This window comes from Microtus pennsylvanicus, chromosome 6 (genome assembly GCF_037038515.1).
Source record: "Microtus pennsylvanicus isolate mMicPen1 chromosome 6, mMicPen1.hap1, whole genome shotgun sequence".
In the NCBI taxonomy this organism is placed as follows: Eukaryota; Metazoa; Chordata; class Mammalia; order Rodentia; family Cricetidae; genus Microtus; species Microtus pennsylvanicus.
In genome coordinates this window covers 38896999-38916288 of record NC_134584.1, presented here as the reverse complement: position 1 = coordinate 38916288, position 19290 = coordinate 38896999, and the positions used below count along the sequence as shown (strand labels likewise).

General features: G+C 39.6%; 1 protein-coding gene across 2 annotated transcripts in view; it reads left to right on the top strand.

Moving 5' to 3' along the window:
- The window catches only part of Slc38a9 (solute carrier family 38 member 9), an 81401-nt gene that overhangs the window by 36909 nt on the left and 25202 nt on the right, over nucleotides 1–19290 (top strand). For both annotated transcript variants that reach the window (XM_075976057.1, XM_075976058.1), the window contains exons 7-10: nucleotides 4293–4463; nucleotides 6554–6613; nucleotides 7817–8008; nucleotides 10107–10214. In XM_075976057.1, coding sequence (XP_075832172.1) covers nucleotides 4293–4463; nucleotides 6554–6613; nucleotides 7817–8008; nucleotides 10107–10214 — 531 coding nt within the window. The remainder of the gene's footprint in view (nucleotides 1–4292; nucleotides 4464–6553; nucleotides 6614–7816; nucleotides 8009–10106; nucleotides 10215–19290) is intronic.

Here is a 19290-nt window from a genome sequence, read left to right as displayed (position 1 = left end):
CTGGGAGTCAGTGGCAGGAGAATCAGAAGTCCCAGGTTATCCTCAGCTACGTAAGGAGTTCAAGGCCAGACTAGACTACAGGAGACTCTGCCTCAAAAAAAAAAAAAAAAGGCCAAACATAAACACTTTTAGGGCTTGGCAGACATGTATTTTTCATTCAGTCTCATTAGCATGTTCAAACCAACCTCTGGTTTGCCTTAGTCACTTGAGGAGTATTGTTTAAAATGTTGTTTAAAAGCCATTCAAGTTCCAAGTTGAGTTTGTTTAGCCTTGGTTTCTGCGGTTTCGTGTCTGACTGAAATGGGAAGAGCTCTTTATACACATGCAGTAAGTATGGATCTTACATCAGCCTGTCTGTGCAGAGGGACATGGCCTCCCCTGCGCTCCCGCTGACTGTCGTGGGGAAGGCCTGTCTGGGTAAGGCCTGTGTTTCTTCAATGCTCTCATTTAAAAGGGTGACCTTGGATCAATTCATTTTACAAAGTCAGCCAAACCCTAAAGCAAAGCCTAACAGGACGAAAGAAAGAAAGAAAAGAAAGGAAGAAAGAAAGGAAGGAAGGAAGGAGGGAGGGAGGGAGGGAGGGAGGGAGAGAGAGAGAGAGAGAGAAAGAGAAAGGAAACAGTTATAACCATTATTTGACAGAATCAGTGATGTATAAAAATCTGTGTTTAAAATAGGGTTTGTTCCAATGAGACAAGATGGATATTCTATTAAGAAACCCGACACTATTCACTACACTAACAAGGTCAAATCCATGGTTGCATCAATAGATACATCCCCAAAAGGCATTTGATGGAGTTCAGCATCTTTTTCTTAGTAAAGCTCTAAGGAAAATACTACTTTTAAAACATTAAAGACTGTTTATCCCCAAGCCAGGACCAACAGCATTCTATAGTGATAAAATCTGTAAAGCTGTAAACTCTAACGGTCTTAGATAAAATTTAGCAGAACACAATTGGTGGGAGAAAAATACAAACGACCTGAACACAAGAACTAAATCTGCACAAGTTAAAAAAAAAATGTCGTGAGGTTTCAAAGATTCACGATTGTAAACCATAAAAAATCAACTCTATAAATTCAATCCCATTTCAAACAGAGTCAAGAAAATTAGAAAAAAAAACAGTGGTATGGAAGAATCAGACTTACCAGGTATTAAAACAAACTATAAAGCCATTATTATAAAACAGAAAGCTACTGTCTTAGAAATAGGAAGAAAATAGAGCGAAAGGGCCGCAGAAACAAGTGACTCAAAGCACTGGTTCCCTGCACCTACATGGCATCTCATAACTGTCTGTAACTCTAGTTCTTGGGGATCAAATGCCCTCTTCTAGCCTCAGGCACCCGGTACACACATGTAACACAGACATGCAAGCAAAGCATTCATACATATGAAATAAAAAAAATTTTATCTTCATAAAAACTAGACTGGAAAAGGAAACGTAAATTTCAGGTTTATGAGCTTGGTGTATCCTGTTTGGTATCTGTTAAACTAAGCATCAATTGGGAGGGAACCCTTGTATAAAAATATATTCCAGATGATATTCAGACTAAAATGTGAAAAAAAATTAAGCCTTAAAGATATTAGAAGAAAATTGAAGAGGTCATGCACATAAACTAGTGATTGAGATTTTCCTGATCAATACGGAAGATATAAAAACTTTAAAAGGAATATATCACAAAGTTCTAGGGCATTACCAGAAATCATCCTGGCAGGTAGTCAAGAGGACATTTGAAAAGGCCACATGCTCCAAGGTGGAGTCCACCCTGAAGTAATCCATAGAGAAACAAATCCATGAATATCATGTATAAAAGTTACAGCGACACTCTCCCCCGCTCCCACATTAGTGATGTGATTGCTAATCAAGGAGATGGCTATCACCCATCATTCATGAAGAACTTCTCTGTGCTGGGGCTATAAATAAGCTTGTTATCTATCCTTCAAAGTTCATTCTTAATTGGACGGTCATAGACTAGAATGTCTTTCCTTTCTTTGTAGTTGTTTCTTTTTATTCTAGCACCCCAATGTCTGTACAAATGCTATTAGACTAGAAAATACACATTGGACAAGATTTGAGGGCCATAATACACACAGCAAGACAGACAGACAATCACACTGTATACCCTCTCAGGAAACTAGTTGCGTATTTGGCACAACGGCCAATTTTTGTTTGTCTTCTTAAGAGCGCTCTTACTCTGTTGCTCACGCTGTTTTCAAACGCGTAGGTTCCAGTGCTCCCTCCACCTCACACTCAGACTCACGGGTCCCCCACCTCCGACTCCAGAGAAGCAGGGAGTAGGCGCACCTACTGCTACCACAGCTGAAGTGGCTTTTCATGAGCTCTCGTTGTTTCCAGAATTCTCTTTCCACTTACATTAATTTATGTGTGTGGGCATATGAGTGCCTCAGCGTGTGGAGATCAGAGAAGAGCTTTGGGAGCTGGTTCTTGGCTTCCATCATGTGGATCCAAGGATAGACTCAGCAGCAACACCTTCACTAGCTGAGCCATCTGCTCGTCCCAACCAGTGGTGGTTGGTTATCTAGATGCAAACCACCATGCTCAGTGTGGGCTTCACTGCTGCTTTCTGCCCTGTACTGGCTGCTATATTTTACTTGATGCTTATAGAACTTGCTCCTGCTTGGTCACCAGACAGCAATTAACTTAAAGCAGTACAGACCATGGAGTCGTAGAGAAAGGGACTATAATTTGATGGCAGTTAAAATAATCTTATGTTGTATCTATCTCTATTCTTATTCTGTACCAAAATATTGAGACAAATTACTATTACAATAACTCAACCATAGAAAAGCAAATTATTTTTGTGTTCTTTTTATACAAATGTCTTTGTGTTTTTATATAAATTCTTATCATTTAGTATGTTTTATTAGAATCTTGTCTCCCACTTCATCCCTTTTTTAAAGGGAACTTTATCGGTGCAGTCACCATTATTATCTTTGGTGTTTGTTTGGTTGGTTGGTTGGTTGAATGATTGTGCATTGTGGCTCTATTGTATTTGGTAGATTGTATACTGTAACACATTTATGACCTCCTCTGTTGTTTGCTATTCTAATACTCTTCTAAATATAATTTGTATGTATCTTGTGGATTTTTAAAAATTTATTTTCTTTAAATTTTGACTCCTAAGGGGAAAAAAAGTGTGGGCTGGAGATGCAGCTCAGTTGCAGAGCACAGACTTGACATGTGCAGAGCTACAAGGGTTGAAGCCCCAGTTCAAAAAGACAAAAGGAAGAAAAGGCAACTGTTAAGTTAAAGTTTGTTGCTAAGAGCTGAGCTAATTCCCAGCAGCACCAGCTGTCCGTTGAAGCCTGCCGCTATTTCCTGTGTTCCCTGTTCTATTGTGTTTCTTACGCTCACAAAGCAGTGTGATTTTCTTTAGCTGTATCATCTGTTTGTACTCTTTTTTCCATCCAAGTTCCTTAGTGCCTTTACGGTTCTGCTAAGTATGTTATATGATATCGCAGTTGGTTTTATCTGTAATTTCTCGTGAATTTCCTTCTCAGTATTTGGCTTTCATAAGCCTATCTATCTTCCCTACTGCACTTCTGTTTCTTGTTGAGTTCATAGAAGGATAACCTTTCATATTAGATTTCTGTATTATCTTCTTACTTTAACTTGTTAGTCTCTTGTTGTTCCATCTTGCTCTGTGTGTGTTGTTCAGGCTGCTCACAAACTCACTGTGTAGCCCAGGCTGGCCTTGAGTTCACATACCCCTGACTTAAGATCTGGAATCACAGGGACATTCTTCTATGCCTAGCTATGCTTAGCTTTACTTTTAAATTCTTAACTTGGTTACCTAAAGTTTAAATTGACTTGTAGCATAAACTGTAACTCAAGACAACTTCCTTCATGTTGTTAAGTGGTGTTTTAAATGCATTAACAGAATGACTTATGCCTACAATCCAAGAAATCTGAGGATTGCTATAAATTTAGGTTAACCTGGGCTATGCAGAAAGACAGCATCTCAAAAAAATTAAAGAGAGTATTCTGTTTTTTATTAATTGGTTTTCCTACTCCTGGTTACCACATGTTTTTTTTTTAGTTATAAAAGTTATGATGCTATACTTCTCAGATTATATTATCTCATTGATCAGATTTGTTTTGTTTTATAACATTTTAATTGCTAGTTTTTCCATAATCTGTTCTTGTATTTGTTGGTAAAGTAGCCATAATCTTTTGCTAAATATTTTGAATTAGTTGGGGGAATACAAATTATAAATGTAGCGTATGTGACCAATATCTAGTCTTATTCTTTCTCTTCTGTTTTTATTCAGGTACATCGGACACAACTACCTGGGAATATCCAGATGTCTGCAAACATTATTTTGGCTCCTTTGGGCAATGGTCAAGTCTCCTTTTTTCCTTAGTGTCTCTCATTGGAGCAATGATAGTTTATTGGGTACTTATGTCTAATTTTCTTTTTAATACTGGAAAGTTTATTTTCAGTAAGTATCAATATATTCTTTAACAAAGTTACCCTCAAATATCATTGTAATATTTTAGTTCTAGCCTTGCATTTTTATATGTAAAGTATATATAATCCCGGGTAATGCGCTTGATTCAGCTTTTCTATACTCAAGATGTCAAATATCATATGTATAAGCATTAATTTTTTTACATAAATAATGGGTTTCATTCTGACATTTTCATAATGTATTTTTTATCATATTCCTTTCTTGTTATGTTTTCTTGTTCCCCTCCACTCCCTTTAGCACCCTCCACTCCCTTTAGCACCCTTCCTCTTTCCACTAGTTCCCTTCTATTTTTATGTCTTTTTGTTTTTTGGTCACCCAGTGAGTTTCGTTAGGGTTGCTTTCACAAACATGGGTGAAAATTGGTTTACTGAAGCACATGTACTTGAGCAGTGTCTGCACCACTGACAGAGATGTCTCTCCCTCCCCATCAATTGTTAGCTGCATATATATATGTATATATATATATATATATATATATATATATACATATATATATAGTTTGTTTTGTTTTTCTTTGCTTTGAATCAAGGTCCTTGAGTCTTTTATATACATTTTAGAATCAACTAATTTGTCAAATTCTAGAGCAATATAATTAGATTTTGAATGAAGTTGCATTGAATTTTTCAGTCAACATACCATAATTATTACTATTAGGCTATTGGCTTAGGATTAATAAGAATTGCATTAGATTTTTTGTTGTGGAAAAAAACTGTACCAGGATATTGAGTTTTTCTATCCACGATCATAGCATAGTTTAAGTTTCTGTTTAATGTCTCTTAAATTTTTCTTGGTAAAAGTATTATCTACTTGTGAACACTTTTCTTGATACCTTAATTTGGTTTTGTAAATGTATTTTCAATTTAATATACAATACATACTTTTTGTTATTAAAAAATTTAAACATGTAGAAAATAAACAGAACAACATAAGGAATCCATGTTGGGTGGTGGTGGTGCACACCTTAAATCCCAGCATTCAGAACGCAGAGACAGAGAGATCTCTGAGTTTGAGGCCAGCCTGGTCTACAGAGTGAGTTCCAAGAGAGCCAGGACTGTTACACAGAGATACCCTGTCTTGAAAAAACAGCAACAAAAAAAAAAAACCCAACTAAGGAAACAGAATCCACATGTTCCTGTCACTTAGCCTTATCAGCTGTCAACATTGTACTGGTCTAGAATAGTCTGTAACAGGATTTTCTAACTCTCCCACTTTAAGAAAAATTAATACTCCTTGGGAACACTTTTTAGTCATTTTATTCTAACTGTCCCTCCAATGAAGTTTTAATACCACAGAAATCCCTTTTACAAAGTGTTTATCTACCTGTACATGTTTTTAAAAAGTTTTTTTTCTCCCCTCAGGAATGAATTTTTTTCTTAGTAATATCACATTCATTGAGAAACCACGGGCTATGCTGTGTCCCTCACTACTCTAATCCAGATATTGTTATAGCTATAATTTTTTTGTATAAAGCATGACCCTGTCTCAAAACAAACAGACCGACCACACTGTTTACCCATCCTCATACTGACATGCATGCTGAGGCACTGACGGCACACGCCTTCATCTTCTGTACTTCCTTCCATCTAACTCAGCAGTTCTGGGAGTGATGATTACTATACAGCCGTAGCTTTGTAAGAGTATGTACTGTTCCTTATGAAAATGTTAGGTGATTTTCCAAATAGGCTTGGCCATGTACGGTTGTTGAGAACTTTACATAAAATGTAGCTGTGCTGCTATAAATTAATTTAAGTATAGGGAAAAATTCTATCTATCTTCTTTGCAGACCTTTTAAGTACCATTAATTCGATCTTTCAAGTAGCTTCCTTTTTAAGCCCTGGATTTTGTAAATACTTCCATATGGGCCTATGAAGTAAATAACATTATCATTCCAGTAAGGCAAAGAAAACTAAAAATGAAACTATGTAACTAAGAAATAGTCTGGGGTTAGTATACTCAACAATATTATATACAGTAAATAACCGTTTTTATGAACAGAAGACCTTAGGTGGTGATGGGACCTGACATGGTTCATTCATTGTGTAACTATCTTTGTCTTTTAGATTTCATTCATCACATTAATGACACTGACACTATACTGAGAACCAATGACAGCAACCCTGGTAAGTAGTGTGGAATTCAGTTTGTTTCCTTGTCCCCAGTCCTGCTCCCAAAACTATTTGAAAATAGAATGCATAACTCCAAGTTAGGTAAATGGTTGGGGAAAAATTGTTCTTATATTCCTGGGTTGCTATACAATTATTGGTGGTAGGTTTCAAAATAGATTTATTTTGAAAATAAATGCTTGAGTGTGATTTGGCGGTACTGCATCTGCATGGCATGTGGGAAGCTCTGGGTTCGAGCCTTGGCACCATAAAGGAATAAGACTAAAAAGAGCATGGAAATACGCCCGTGAGATGCTCAGAGGGTGACAGGCCAACAGCCTGAGCTTGACCCCCGGACCCCAGGGCTGAAGGAGGAATTGCTCGACTGTGGCCTGTAAATGCATAACAGACAAGTTACAAATAAACAAATGCTAAAAGAGAAGAAGAGGCGAAGACAGAGAGAGGACAATCTCTTTCTCCAGACTCCCGGTTCTCAGAGGTTAACAGACTCTTAGGCTGCCGGAAGTGGGGGGTAACTGAATCATTTTGGATTGTTAAACTCCAAATTCTTCAGTTTTTCACTGGTGATCGGGGATTTCTGCTTTTAATTCCCTAACACATAGATTTTTTTTCTTATTAAAAAAGAAAAAAAGGGGGTCAGTGAAATGGCTCAATAAGCAAAGGCATTTTACCACCACACCTGATGACCTGAGTTCAGTCCCAAGACCTACATGGTAGAAGGAGCGAACGGACTCTGACATGCTGTCCTCTGACCTCTGCACATGTGCCATGATGAACATACACACACACAAATAATAAAGCTAATCAAATTTTTAAGAGAAAAAGCCTGTTATTTGGCCTTTGTATGGTCATTACTACTATACAAAGATATGATATGGTAGTGACTATACCTGCATGGTACGTCTCATATTACTGAGGTGACCCATAAGCCCAATATTTCCTGTCCAACAATCAGGCCAAGGAACATTTTATGGGACTTTATGGGATCTTTCTCTTGTTCCTAATACAAGGGTATGCTACCTCAAAAGTGTTTTTTTCTTATTCCCTTTCACTGTTTATGTTCAGGTGAAAGATTCCTAAGGCTCCTCTATAACCCTTTCCAGAAGTTGGTGTAACAGCTGAGCAGGCGCAGCCCTGGACACAGTGACTCCCTGGCCTGGGTCGTCCGATCTCTGACGTGGCGTTTGTTTGCCTTTGCAGTGATTTGTCCAAGCGCTGGGAGCAGCGGCCATCCTGACAACAGCTCCATGGTTTTCTACAATGACACACAAGTCCAGCAGTTTGAGAAGTGGTGGAATAAGTCCAAGACAGTGCCGTTCTACCTCATAGGGCTCCTCCTGCCACTGCTCAATTTCAAGTCTCCTTCGTTTTTTTCCAAATTTAACATCCTAGGTAAGATACTACTTTGTGGGACTTCAGCAGTGTGAGTGGGGAGAGAGTCGCCTCCCCAGCTATTCAGATCTACTTAGTTTGTTCATTCATGTGATACTTTGATTTTGCTTTTTGTTTTTCTATAAAGTTTGGGCACAGAAAAATGGACACGACCGTTTCAGGTGCCTTTTGCCCTTTCAGGGTTCATTTTCTTGATGTGAATTACTCGGTTTCCCATTCTAACCTTCTTGAATAACTCACTTCCCGTGAAAGTACAGCTAGAGGAAATAGACTGAGGAGGAGACATCAAAACGGCTACTATAGGAATTCTTAGTTTTAAAGTGTGAAACATAGGAACTTCCTGTGTTCTATTTACGAGTATTACATAGCGAGGCGTGGTAACCCAACCACTAATCGTAAGCACCTCGAAGACAAAGGCAGGAACTGGAGTTCAAGGTCATCCCTGGCTACTGAGATTAAGGGGGTAGAGGGTAACTGCACAGAATTGTCATCTAACTTTAAACCTAAGATATCATTTTACAACTGCTTTCTGGGCAGCCTGCTCTACTGCTGAGCCCCACTCCAGCCCTAGGTTGGCTTCTTATTCTGCGTTTGTGCCCTTCCTGAGTTTTTGTTTCCTAGCACAGTGGCCTCCAAAAGGAATAGACCTCTGTGCATGTCTCCTGTCTTGCAGAAATCTCCAAAGGAATATTTTGACCCTACTTAATGACGAAAAGACCTTCAGTGGAAGCTCAGATCTGGTTAACTAAAGGAAATCTGGAGATAGCACTTACAGAGACTTGTTGGACTCAGTCTGTAGGATTTTACCTCCCCTCTGAAGCTCTCCAGTAGGCAGCTGCAGTGCACAATAATCAGATTCTCCATCATATCAAGGAACTAGGAGGAACAACATCAAAATGTAGCCAGGTTCCCAGGAGATGAAAGGAAGGGGTAAAGATAGGTCTCTCCAGCCTGTCTCCCTCAGAGTAGGACACTGTACGGCAGCATGAACACGGAGAGAACGAGCTGTTACATAAGCCTGGCGTCCTGTCTTCATCTTTCTGAATCAGCTAATCTCTAAACCCACAGTCCGGTTTATAGAGCTCTTTGTGGTTTCCTGACTTGCTGCAGACTTTCCAGTGGAACAAGTCTTTCACAAGCATGTGAACTTACAGGAGGTTTGCTCAGGAGACCTCGTGGTCCTCAGACTTCCAACCAGGCTTCAGGTTGTCCTTCCTCAGAGCAGTAGCCTAGGGGCCTTCAGGAGCAGGTCTGATTGACCTCCACAAAGACTGCATCTCCTTCCTCAGGAGGAGGGATCTGGGTTAGAGATGTAGCTGACCAAGTGAGCACTTGCCTAGTAGTGTACAAACAAGGCTCTGAGTTTTATCCCCAATACTACAAAAATACTACAAAAAAAAACACCATTTTTTAATTAAAAGATAACAGCTCTCTGCCGGGCGGTGGTGGCGCACGCCCTTAATCCCAGCACTCGGGAGGCAGAGGCAGGCGGATCTCTGGGAGTTCGAGGCCAGCCTGGTCTACAAGAGCTAGTTCCAGGACAGGAACCAAAAAGCTACGGAGAAACCTTGTCTCGAAAAATCAAAAAAAAAAAAAAAAGATAACAGTCCTCTAATGTCTACACCGCTCACAGTTCTGTGTGGCAGAGCCTCCCGGAGATGCTAGCTCATTTGTTCACCTTTTAAGGATGTTTGCTATTTTTATCTCTTTACTTCAAATTAACTTGGCAGACTTTTCCAGTGTGTTGGGCATCTCCCAATACCTAAAACAAAATAAGTTGGTTTCATGTTTTCTTCTCTTGTAAAACTGACTTTTATAATAGATTCTGCTTGTTGCTGTCATTGAATTCCTAAGTTAACTAAACAGTTCCCAGTCAGTGAGCATGCGTGAGGTTCCTTAGGCTTACTACCTAATATTTTGATTTACTTTCTGATAACTCACAAGGCTTAATTTATTAATTTATTATTATTTCGAATATAGCTGGGTTTTTTTAAATAAGATTAACAAAGATAATTTCTCCAGTCCTGGTTTTTAAAGCAGTCTGTAGGATATACAAAGATGCTCAGTAGTTTCTGGTTTGTTTGTCTGTCCCTTACAGGCACAGTTTCCGTCCTCTATTTGATTGTCCTTGTTACCTTGAAGGCTATTCGCTTAGGATTCCATCTGGAATTTCACTGGCTTGTGCCAACAGAATTCTTTGTACCAGGTGAGTTTGTCAAAATAAGAAATAATTGAATAACAATAATGTGTTCTTTAAGTTAATCCCTATGAAATATTAGTCTAAAACAGGTAATACAGGTGATTGATTGCCCTCACCTGCCAATTCCAGCATTTGGGAGGCTGAAACAGAGGACTTACCTTGAGTTCTAGGCAAGCCTGGGTCATAGAGTGAGACACTACCTCAGAAAAACAAGAATGAGTAAATAAAACAAAACAGGATTATGTTTGGTATTTCTGGTAGTGAGGGATAATCAGGGCTCTATCATTTTTGAATTGACATTTGAAGTCCATTTAATTTATAATGCACTTGAAAAATGAAAAACTTCTTCTCTAGACTTTTCTAAGGAACATTTGCTTAGACGATCAGAGATGTGGAGCATTGTTATGCATGTTGGTAATACTGCTCATTAGAACCACTGTTCCTGGCTGGGCATGGGGCACACACTTTCTGTTCTCAGGAGGCAGAGGCAGGTAGGATTGCTGTGAGTTCCAGGCCAGACCCTGTATCAGAGAGAGAGAGAAAGGGAGGGGGGGGGGGGTCATTGTTCCCCTTAGGGGCTTTTCTGTAATTTTATTGTTTTTCAGGTTGAGATTATGGTTATTAAATGGATTTCTGCACCTGTCTCATATCTCCTCCTGATTATAATGTAGAATTATTAAATGGATTTCCGCACCTGTCTCATATCTCCTCCTGATTATAATGTGGCAATTTAGTTAATTTAGTTTCCCCCAAATTTAAAATCTATAGGAATTTTTAAAAAGCACCAATAAAACAATGAGTAAATGACTGAATTTTACTAAAAAGAAGATAGATTAAAAAGTGACCATTACTGTGTTGGCCTCGGAAATCTGGGGAATGCATGTTTCCTGAACGCCGTGCTACAGTGTTTGAGCTGCAGAAGGCCTCTGCGGTACTTTAGTCTTCAGAGGGACTTCCGGCAAGAGATGCCCGGAGAAGGCCGAGCCCAGGAGCTCACAGAAGCCTTTGCAGACATAGATGCCGTGTGGTACCCTGACTCCTGTGAAACTATGATTCCTACTCCATTCCGGAGTCTTCCATAAATACATTGCCTCCTTCTCTGGATACAGCCAGCAGGATGCCCAAGAGTTCTGGAAGCTCCCCATGCAGCGGTTGACCCTTGAAACCAGCCGATGAGGCCGCTGGGCACCACCGATCCCAGCCAGTGGTCCAGTTCCCTCTCCACCTCTCTGGGGAGGGTTCTGTGTGAAGAACCTGAATTAAGTGATAATGACTGAGCCAACTTGAATGTGGAAGTACTCCCTGGAGCGAGCAGACAGCAAGATTGCGGGCCTATTTGTGGGATAGTTGAAAAGTTGCCTCAAGTGCCCGGCCTGTGGGTATCACACCTTTAAGGTTTTCTGTGAACTGTCTCTGTTCATCCCCAAGAAAGGATTTGCTGGGGCAAAATGTCGCTGAGGGAGTTTCAGCGTTTTCACCAAGGAAGAAAAGCTAGAGGCAGGACTAGTTCTGATCAATGCCGCAGAAACACAAAGTACTAAAAAGTTGACAGTACGAAGATTCCCCGGGGGGAAGTGACTGTTACAAAAATATCTTGAAACTAATCATTGAGAAATAGTACTTGATTCTATTGTTGGTTTAGAAAGACTGCTTTCCTTCTATTCTTCAATCATTAAGAAGCCTAAAATTTCAAGTCACCATTGAGTGTCTGGTCTTCCTGATTCTCGTAGTTGGAGCTATTTAGCTCCTATTTCTTTGTTATAACCTTCCTAGATTTTCAAGATGTATTGAGTAGGTAGTCACTGAAAATTGTTGATTATGTTACCATGGCTATTTTTCAGAACACTTGACTTTATTAGCTTTGATTTTCCAAAGCCCTGAGCCTTGAAAGGGCATTTTTCCTTTCAAGATTATGTGGTGGTGCACACCTTGAATCCCAGTACTAGGGAGACTGAGGCAGCTGGAGCTCTTTGAGTTTCAGAACAGCCAGAATAGAAGAGACCCTGTCTCAAAAAAAGACAAAAAAAAAAAAAGAAAAAGAAAAACTGATGAAAAGGACAATATTGAATATTCCCAATGATTGGCAAAAATAGTTCAGGATATTGTTTTTTTAATATTGTGTCTATTGTGATTTATTAAGCATTAGTGAGGAAAGTTTCTACTAATGATAATAAACTAAAAATAGATACCTGATAGGGCAAAGGACTCAAATTTGATTTCAGGACCTTCACGGAGTCAACAAGCACCGACCTGTAACTCCAGCTTCAAGGGACCAGTCAGTGTTCTGTGGGTGCCTATACTCACACGCACACACTGACACACAGGCACAATGACACATAATTAAACAGAAAATAAATATATTTTTAAAAATGTATAACCAGGGTGAATAGTTATCTGGGAAACAGAAAAGAAGAAATTCTTAAGTAGGTGGCAAATCATTCATTTTCCATTATCCAATTTTATATGGAATGAAGGGGAAATAATGAAGATTAAACAAGGCACATTTTCCATTAGGAGTCTAAAATTAATACATTGTGATTAAAGACTGTATGAAGAATGAAATATGTCCTAAGTGCTTTCTGAGAGTCTATTAAAAACTCGGAGAACATTGGAGAGGATAAGCCTTTACTGTCCTCATGAAAAGTCACACCATTTTACAAATCCGATTGATCTTTATGTGTTCTTGTTTCTTCTACAATTACGTATTACATTTGTTTCCTTACACACCTACCATAGCATGTGTGTGGAGGAGATCCCAGGACAGCATTTGGAAGTCAATTCTTTCCTTTAGCCTGTGGACTACTGGTTGTCTTAGGGTTTTTACTACTGCAATGAACATCATGACCAAAAAAGCAGGTCGGGGAGGAAAGAGTTTATTCACATACATTTTCACATCACTCTCCCCCATCAATCAGTAAGAAAATGCCTTACAGCTGGATCTTATGGAGACATTTTCTCAACTGAGCCTCCTTCCTCTCTGATGACTCTAGCTTGTGTCAAGTTGACATAAAACCAGCCCGTACATTGGGTATGGAACTCAGGTTGCCAGTCTTAGCAAGAGTCTTTCTTCACCTGATGACCATCTCTCTTGCCCAGTATTTTTATTTCAAACTTTTGCTTTTTAATACATCTGTCATCAACTTTTCTCTCAGATAGTAGTTGGGGAAAAAAGTATTTATTCTGCTCTCTTACAAACGCAAAGACTTTTATCCCCTAAGTAATGCCATGCAACCAACTGGCTTTCTGTATTGTCTGTACGGTGACCAATCCTAATTTTATATTTCCAACTGAGATCCCTCATGAAGTCCATTCTCGTGTCCAACTCACACCTTCTCTTTCTCTACTTCAATGTCTATGGATGTGTCAAGCTCAGATGGACAAAGACCAAATACTTGTTATATTCATTTCAGTGTCCATCCCTATCCACCAACATGCTTGACTTGCTCTTCTCTGAGCCTCCTTCACCTTAAAAGAAAGGCTGTAGTTTCGGGTGCTCTGGTCAACACTGTATAGTTTTTGACCATTCTCCATCCACACCCAATCCAGCTGCAGAGTGCGTCTGTTTTATTTTTTAAAACAGTTAAGAACCTAACTTCTTATCATCTCCACTGAAAAGAACTTTGTCAAGCTGTTAATCTCTTGCCTGGATTATTATAGTGCCCCCTAGTTAATTTTGTCTCCCCCACCCTAAGCTATTCTACACCCAGCAGCTAGAGTTATACTTGTAAAACAACTCAAGCTAGTGTGGTGGTGCATGCTTGTGGTGCTGGCCCTTAAGGGATCTGGAGTTTAAGGCCAGCCTGAACTACATAGTAAGACCTGTCTTAATGCAAAAACAAAACAAAGCTCAAACCAGAACCCACAGAACTCTTTAACGATTTCCCATCTCATTAAGAATGATGGCTTCTTTATCATAGTCCTTGGATCCAGTCTGACCTGACTCATAATCCCCACCGCTTTCCCTCTTACTCACCAACTCCAAGCGCACTGGCCTCCTTGCTGTTGTATGACAACGCTGAGCATTCACTGTTCCCTGTGTATGGGGTGCCCTGTTCTCTCGGATGCACAGTCTTCTCTGACAACCTACCCACTTCCAGGCTGCTTGAGACTTTTCCTTAAAGCTCTTATCAGTACTAGCCTTATAGCAAGCATCTGTGATGTCTGTTAGTAATTCCTGATTCTAATGCGTTAGAGTCTTAGGGGCCCCAAATTATTCTAATCCATTTGGCTCCTGAGCTCCCGAAAGTAGCAATAAAAAGGGATTTATCCAGAAATGTTTCTAAATGTTTTGGATTCTTGAATATAGATATCAAAAATTCATTTTTTGTTTATGGATCTGCCTCGTTTAACTGGAACATTACTCTCCGAGAAAAGGAGTATTACTTATGTTCTTTAGACTTCTGTATTACTGCTGTATCCCCAAATTTTATAATACTTCCTGCCGCACACTGAGGGCTAATAAGGAATAAGTGTTGAGGGTCAGTGAAATAGCTCAACAGGTAAAGCCACCTGCTGTGTTCAGTCCCCAAGACCCACACCATACAAGGAAAGAACCAGCTCCATCAAGTTGTCTTCTGACCACCACACACACACACACACACATACGCTAGTGCACACTAACAAAAAGTAAAAATATAAAGAAATAATTATTGAATAAGTAAATGTGTTTGACTTCCTCCTAGTCCCATTCAAATGAGAGTGAAGAGACACACCATGAAGGGTGAACTAGGAAACAGTAGGGACAGGCCAAATGGGAAGCAAGAACAAACTGCAAGAGTTAGACAGAGGTCTTAGGTCTTTTCTTTTCCTTTTATTTATTTATTTATTTTAAAGTAAATAATCTTTTTTCATTTTACGTAACAATCCCACTTCCCACTCCCATTTCCTCTACCTACCCCCCCCCCACCTCCCCGGACACTCCTCAGAGAGGGTAAGGCACATTGCTTTGGAGAAGGTCCAAGGCCCCCCCTACTATATCTAGGCTGAGCAAGGTATCCATCCAAAGAGAATAGGTTCCAAAAAAGCCAGTGCAAGCAGTAGGAATAAATCCTGGTGTCACTGCCGGTGGCCCCTCAGTCTACTTCAGCCATGCAACTGTCACCCACATTCAGAGGGACTAGTTTGGACCTATGCTTGTTTCTTCCCCCTCCAGGTGGAGTTGGTGAGCACCCATTAGCTCAGGTAAACTGTTTCAGTGGGTGAATCCATCATGGTCTTGACCTTTTTGCTCATATTCTCATTCCTGGACTTTGGGAGCTCAGTCCAGTGCTCTGATGCAGGTCTCTACCTCTGTTTCCATCAGTTGCTGGATGAAGGTTCTAAGGTCATACTTCAGATATTTATCTGTCTGACTACAGAGCAAGGCCAGTTCAGGCACCTCTCCTCTATTGCTTAGGGTCTTAGCTGGGGTCATCCTTGTGGATTCCTGGGAATTTCTCTAGTGCCAGGTTTCTTGCTAGCCCCGTAATGGCTCCCTTAATCAAAATATCTCTTTCTTTGCTCTCATCTCCATCCTTCCTCCATCTCGACTATCCCATTCTCTTAAGTTCTTCTCCCCCTCCCCTTCTCCCTTTGTCTTCCCCTTCTGCTCTCCCTATCCCCCCATCTCTATGCTCCCAATTTTATCAGGCAGTCTTGTCTATTTCCCCTTTCCAAGTAGATCTATGTATGTTTTTCTTAGGGTTCACCTTGTTAAGTAGCTTCTTTAGGATTATGGACTCAATATCCTTTGCTTTACAGCTAGTATCCACTTATGAGTGAGTACATACCATGTTCATCTTTCTGGGTCTGGGTTATCTCACTCAGGATTTTTTTTTCTAGTTCCATCCATTTGCATGCAAATTTCAAGATGTCGTTGTTTTTTACCACTGAGTAGTACTCCATTGTGTAAATGTACCACATTTTCTTTATCCATTCTTCGACTGAGGGGCATCTAGATTGTTTTCAGGTTCTGGCTATTACAAATAATGCTGCTATGAACATAGTTGTACAAATGTCCTTGCAGTATGATTGAGCATCTTTTGGGTGTATGCCCAAGAGTGGTATTGTTGGGCCCTGAGGTAGGATGATTTCCAATTTTCTGAGAAACCACCATATGGATTTCCAGAGTGGTTGTACAAGTTTGCATTCCCACCAGCAATAGAGAAGTGTTCCCCTTACTCCACATCCTCTCCAGCATAAGCTATCATTGGTGTTTTTCATCTTAGCCATTCTGACTGGTGTAAGATGGTATCTTAGAGTTGTTTTGATTTGCATTTTCCTGATGGCTAAGGATGTTGAACATTTCCTTAAGTGTCTTTCAGCCATTTGAGATTTATCTGTTGAGGATTCTGTTTAGTTCTGTACACCATTTTTTTAATTGGGTTATTTGTAATTTTGATGTATAATTTCTTGAGTTCTTTATATATTTTGGAGATCAGTCCTCTGTCTGATGTGGGGTTCCCTTTCAGTAGGCTGCCTTTTTGTCTTATTGACTGTGTCCTTTTCTTTAGAGAAGCTTCTCAGTTTCATGAGGTCCCATTTATTTATTGTTGCTCTCAGTGTCTGTGCTACTGGTGTTATATTTAGGAAGCGATCTCCTGTACCCATGCATTGAAGGCTGCTCCCCACTTTCTCTTTTATCAGGTTCAGTGTGGCTGGATTTATATTGAGGTCTTTAATCCATTTGGATTTGAGTTTTGTGTATAAGGATAGATATGGATCTATTTTCATTCTTCTACATGTTGACATCCTATTATGCCAGCACCATTTGTTGAAGATGCTTTCATTTTTCCATAGTATAATTTAGCTTCTTTGTCATAAATCAGGTGTTCATAGGTGTGTGGATTAATATCTGGGTCTTCAGTTTGATTCCATTGGTCAACCTCTCTGTTTTTATGCCAATACTAAGCTGTTTTCATTGCTGTAGCTCTATAATAGAGCTTGATTTCAGGGATGGTGATGCCTCTGAAAGTTCCTTTATTGTACAGGACTGGGTCTTTGTTTGTACAGGATTTGACTATCCTGGGTCTTTTGTTTTTTCATATGAAGTTGAGTATTGTTCTTTCAGGGTCTATGAAGAATTATGTTGGGATTTTGATGGGGACTGCATTGAATCTATAGATTACTTTTGGTAGGATTGCCATTTTTATTATGTTGATCCTACCTGTCCAAGAGCATGGGAGATCTTTTCTGGTGTCTTCTTCAGTTTCTTTCTTCAAAGACTTAAAGTTCTTATCGAACAGGTCTTTCCCTTCTTTAGTTAGTGTTACCCCAAGATATTTTGTGTTATTTGTGACTGTTGTGAGGGGTGATGTTTCTCTAATTTCTTTTTCAGCTTATCATTTGTGTATAGGAGAGCTACTGATTTTTTTGAGTTGATCTTGTATCCTGCCACATTACTGAAGGTATTTATCAGCTGTAGAAGATTCCTAGTAGAGTTTTTGGAGTTACTTATGTATACTATCATATCATCTGCAAATAACAAAAGTTTGACTTCTTCCTTTCCAATTTGAATCCCCTTGGTTTCCTTTTGTTGTCTTGCTGCTCTATCCAGAACTTCAAGAACTATCATGAAAAGATATGGAGAGAGTGGTGGGACTTATAGTAGCGGGCTATGGAAAGTGCAAAGCTTTTTCGGTGTATTGTACAGACTGAGCAGGAAGAGTTTACAATTCCTGAATAAAGTTTGAGGAGGAAGTAGTATTAACTAGATAACTAAGGAACTAAAAAGAAAAAATTATTTTTTCCAGAAAAACGGATCAATGAAAAGTTTTTATATAAAAGGAAATTAATCACAGAACAGTACATGGCTTACTATGAATTCAATCACAATCATCAAATTAAAAACTTGATTTTTCAAATCCAAACTGAAAACTCTGTTTGGCACTTCTGATCCCCATGTTGAGTATAAGCATGCACCAACCACCACAGCTGGTTTATTCAGTGCTGATGACAAAATCCAGTTCTGTCTTCATCCTTGGCAGGCACTTTAGTGACTGAACCACACCCCCAAAATTGTTCAACTTTTAAGAGTTTTTGTTTGGTTGGGTTTCGGGGGAGTAGACAGGATTTCATGTAGCCTAGGCTGTCCTAGTATATACTGTGTAACCAAGGCTAGCCTCCAGTTTTTGCTTTTCCTGGGTTTGCCTCCACAGTGGTAAGACCATAGGTGTGTGCCACCGTGGCAGGCTAACTTTTAACAGTTCGTACACTGAAAACTGCAATTAAGATGACTTTCTGAGCCAGGTGTGCTGACTCATACCTGTAGGAGCACTCAGGAGGCTGAGTCAGAGAAACTGTCACAAGTTAGACGTCAGCCTGGGCTACATAGTGAGACTGCCTTAGTTAGGGTTTCTGTTGTAAAAAGACACCATAACCATGGCATCACGTTAGGTGGCACAACTTAATATAGGAGACCTCACAGCCTACCCCACAGTGACACACTTCCTCCAACAAGGCCATACCAACTCCAACAAGGCCACACATCCTAACAGTGCCACTCCCTTTGGGGCCATTTTCTTTCAAACCACCACAGACACCTGTCTAAAAAAAAAAGTCCTCATAATTCTTTGAAACTGACTTCAAAGAGACTTTAGATTCTAATTTACTCTGTGTGTGGGGTTGCGCACACACACGCACGCACGCATGCACGCATGCACATACATACATACGCACCACACAAAGGCCAGCGATTACATCAGGTGTTTTCCTCAATTAACTTCCGACCCTTTGTGAATTGCTTGTCTTCTTTAATTATAATAGAATAATCATGCCACAAATGTTATGTCCTTTGAAAAGGCATGTTAAGCATATTTCCCCATAATATGAAAAAGAGAGACGGGGAGAGAGTGTTTATAACTTCATTACTCATAATTGCTAAAAGTGGAAGCAACCCAATGTCTGTCCCTGATGAGTATATAAAGTATGATGAATCAATATGGTGGAATATTATCCAACACTAGAAGGGAACAAAGTACTGTGGTTATGATCACACAAATCTGAATATGCTAAAAAAATTAAGTTTACGCTTTACATAAGTAAAACATATGAATTATATTTTAACAACACTGAAAAATCTCAGTTCTTAAAAGAATTGCTCAAA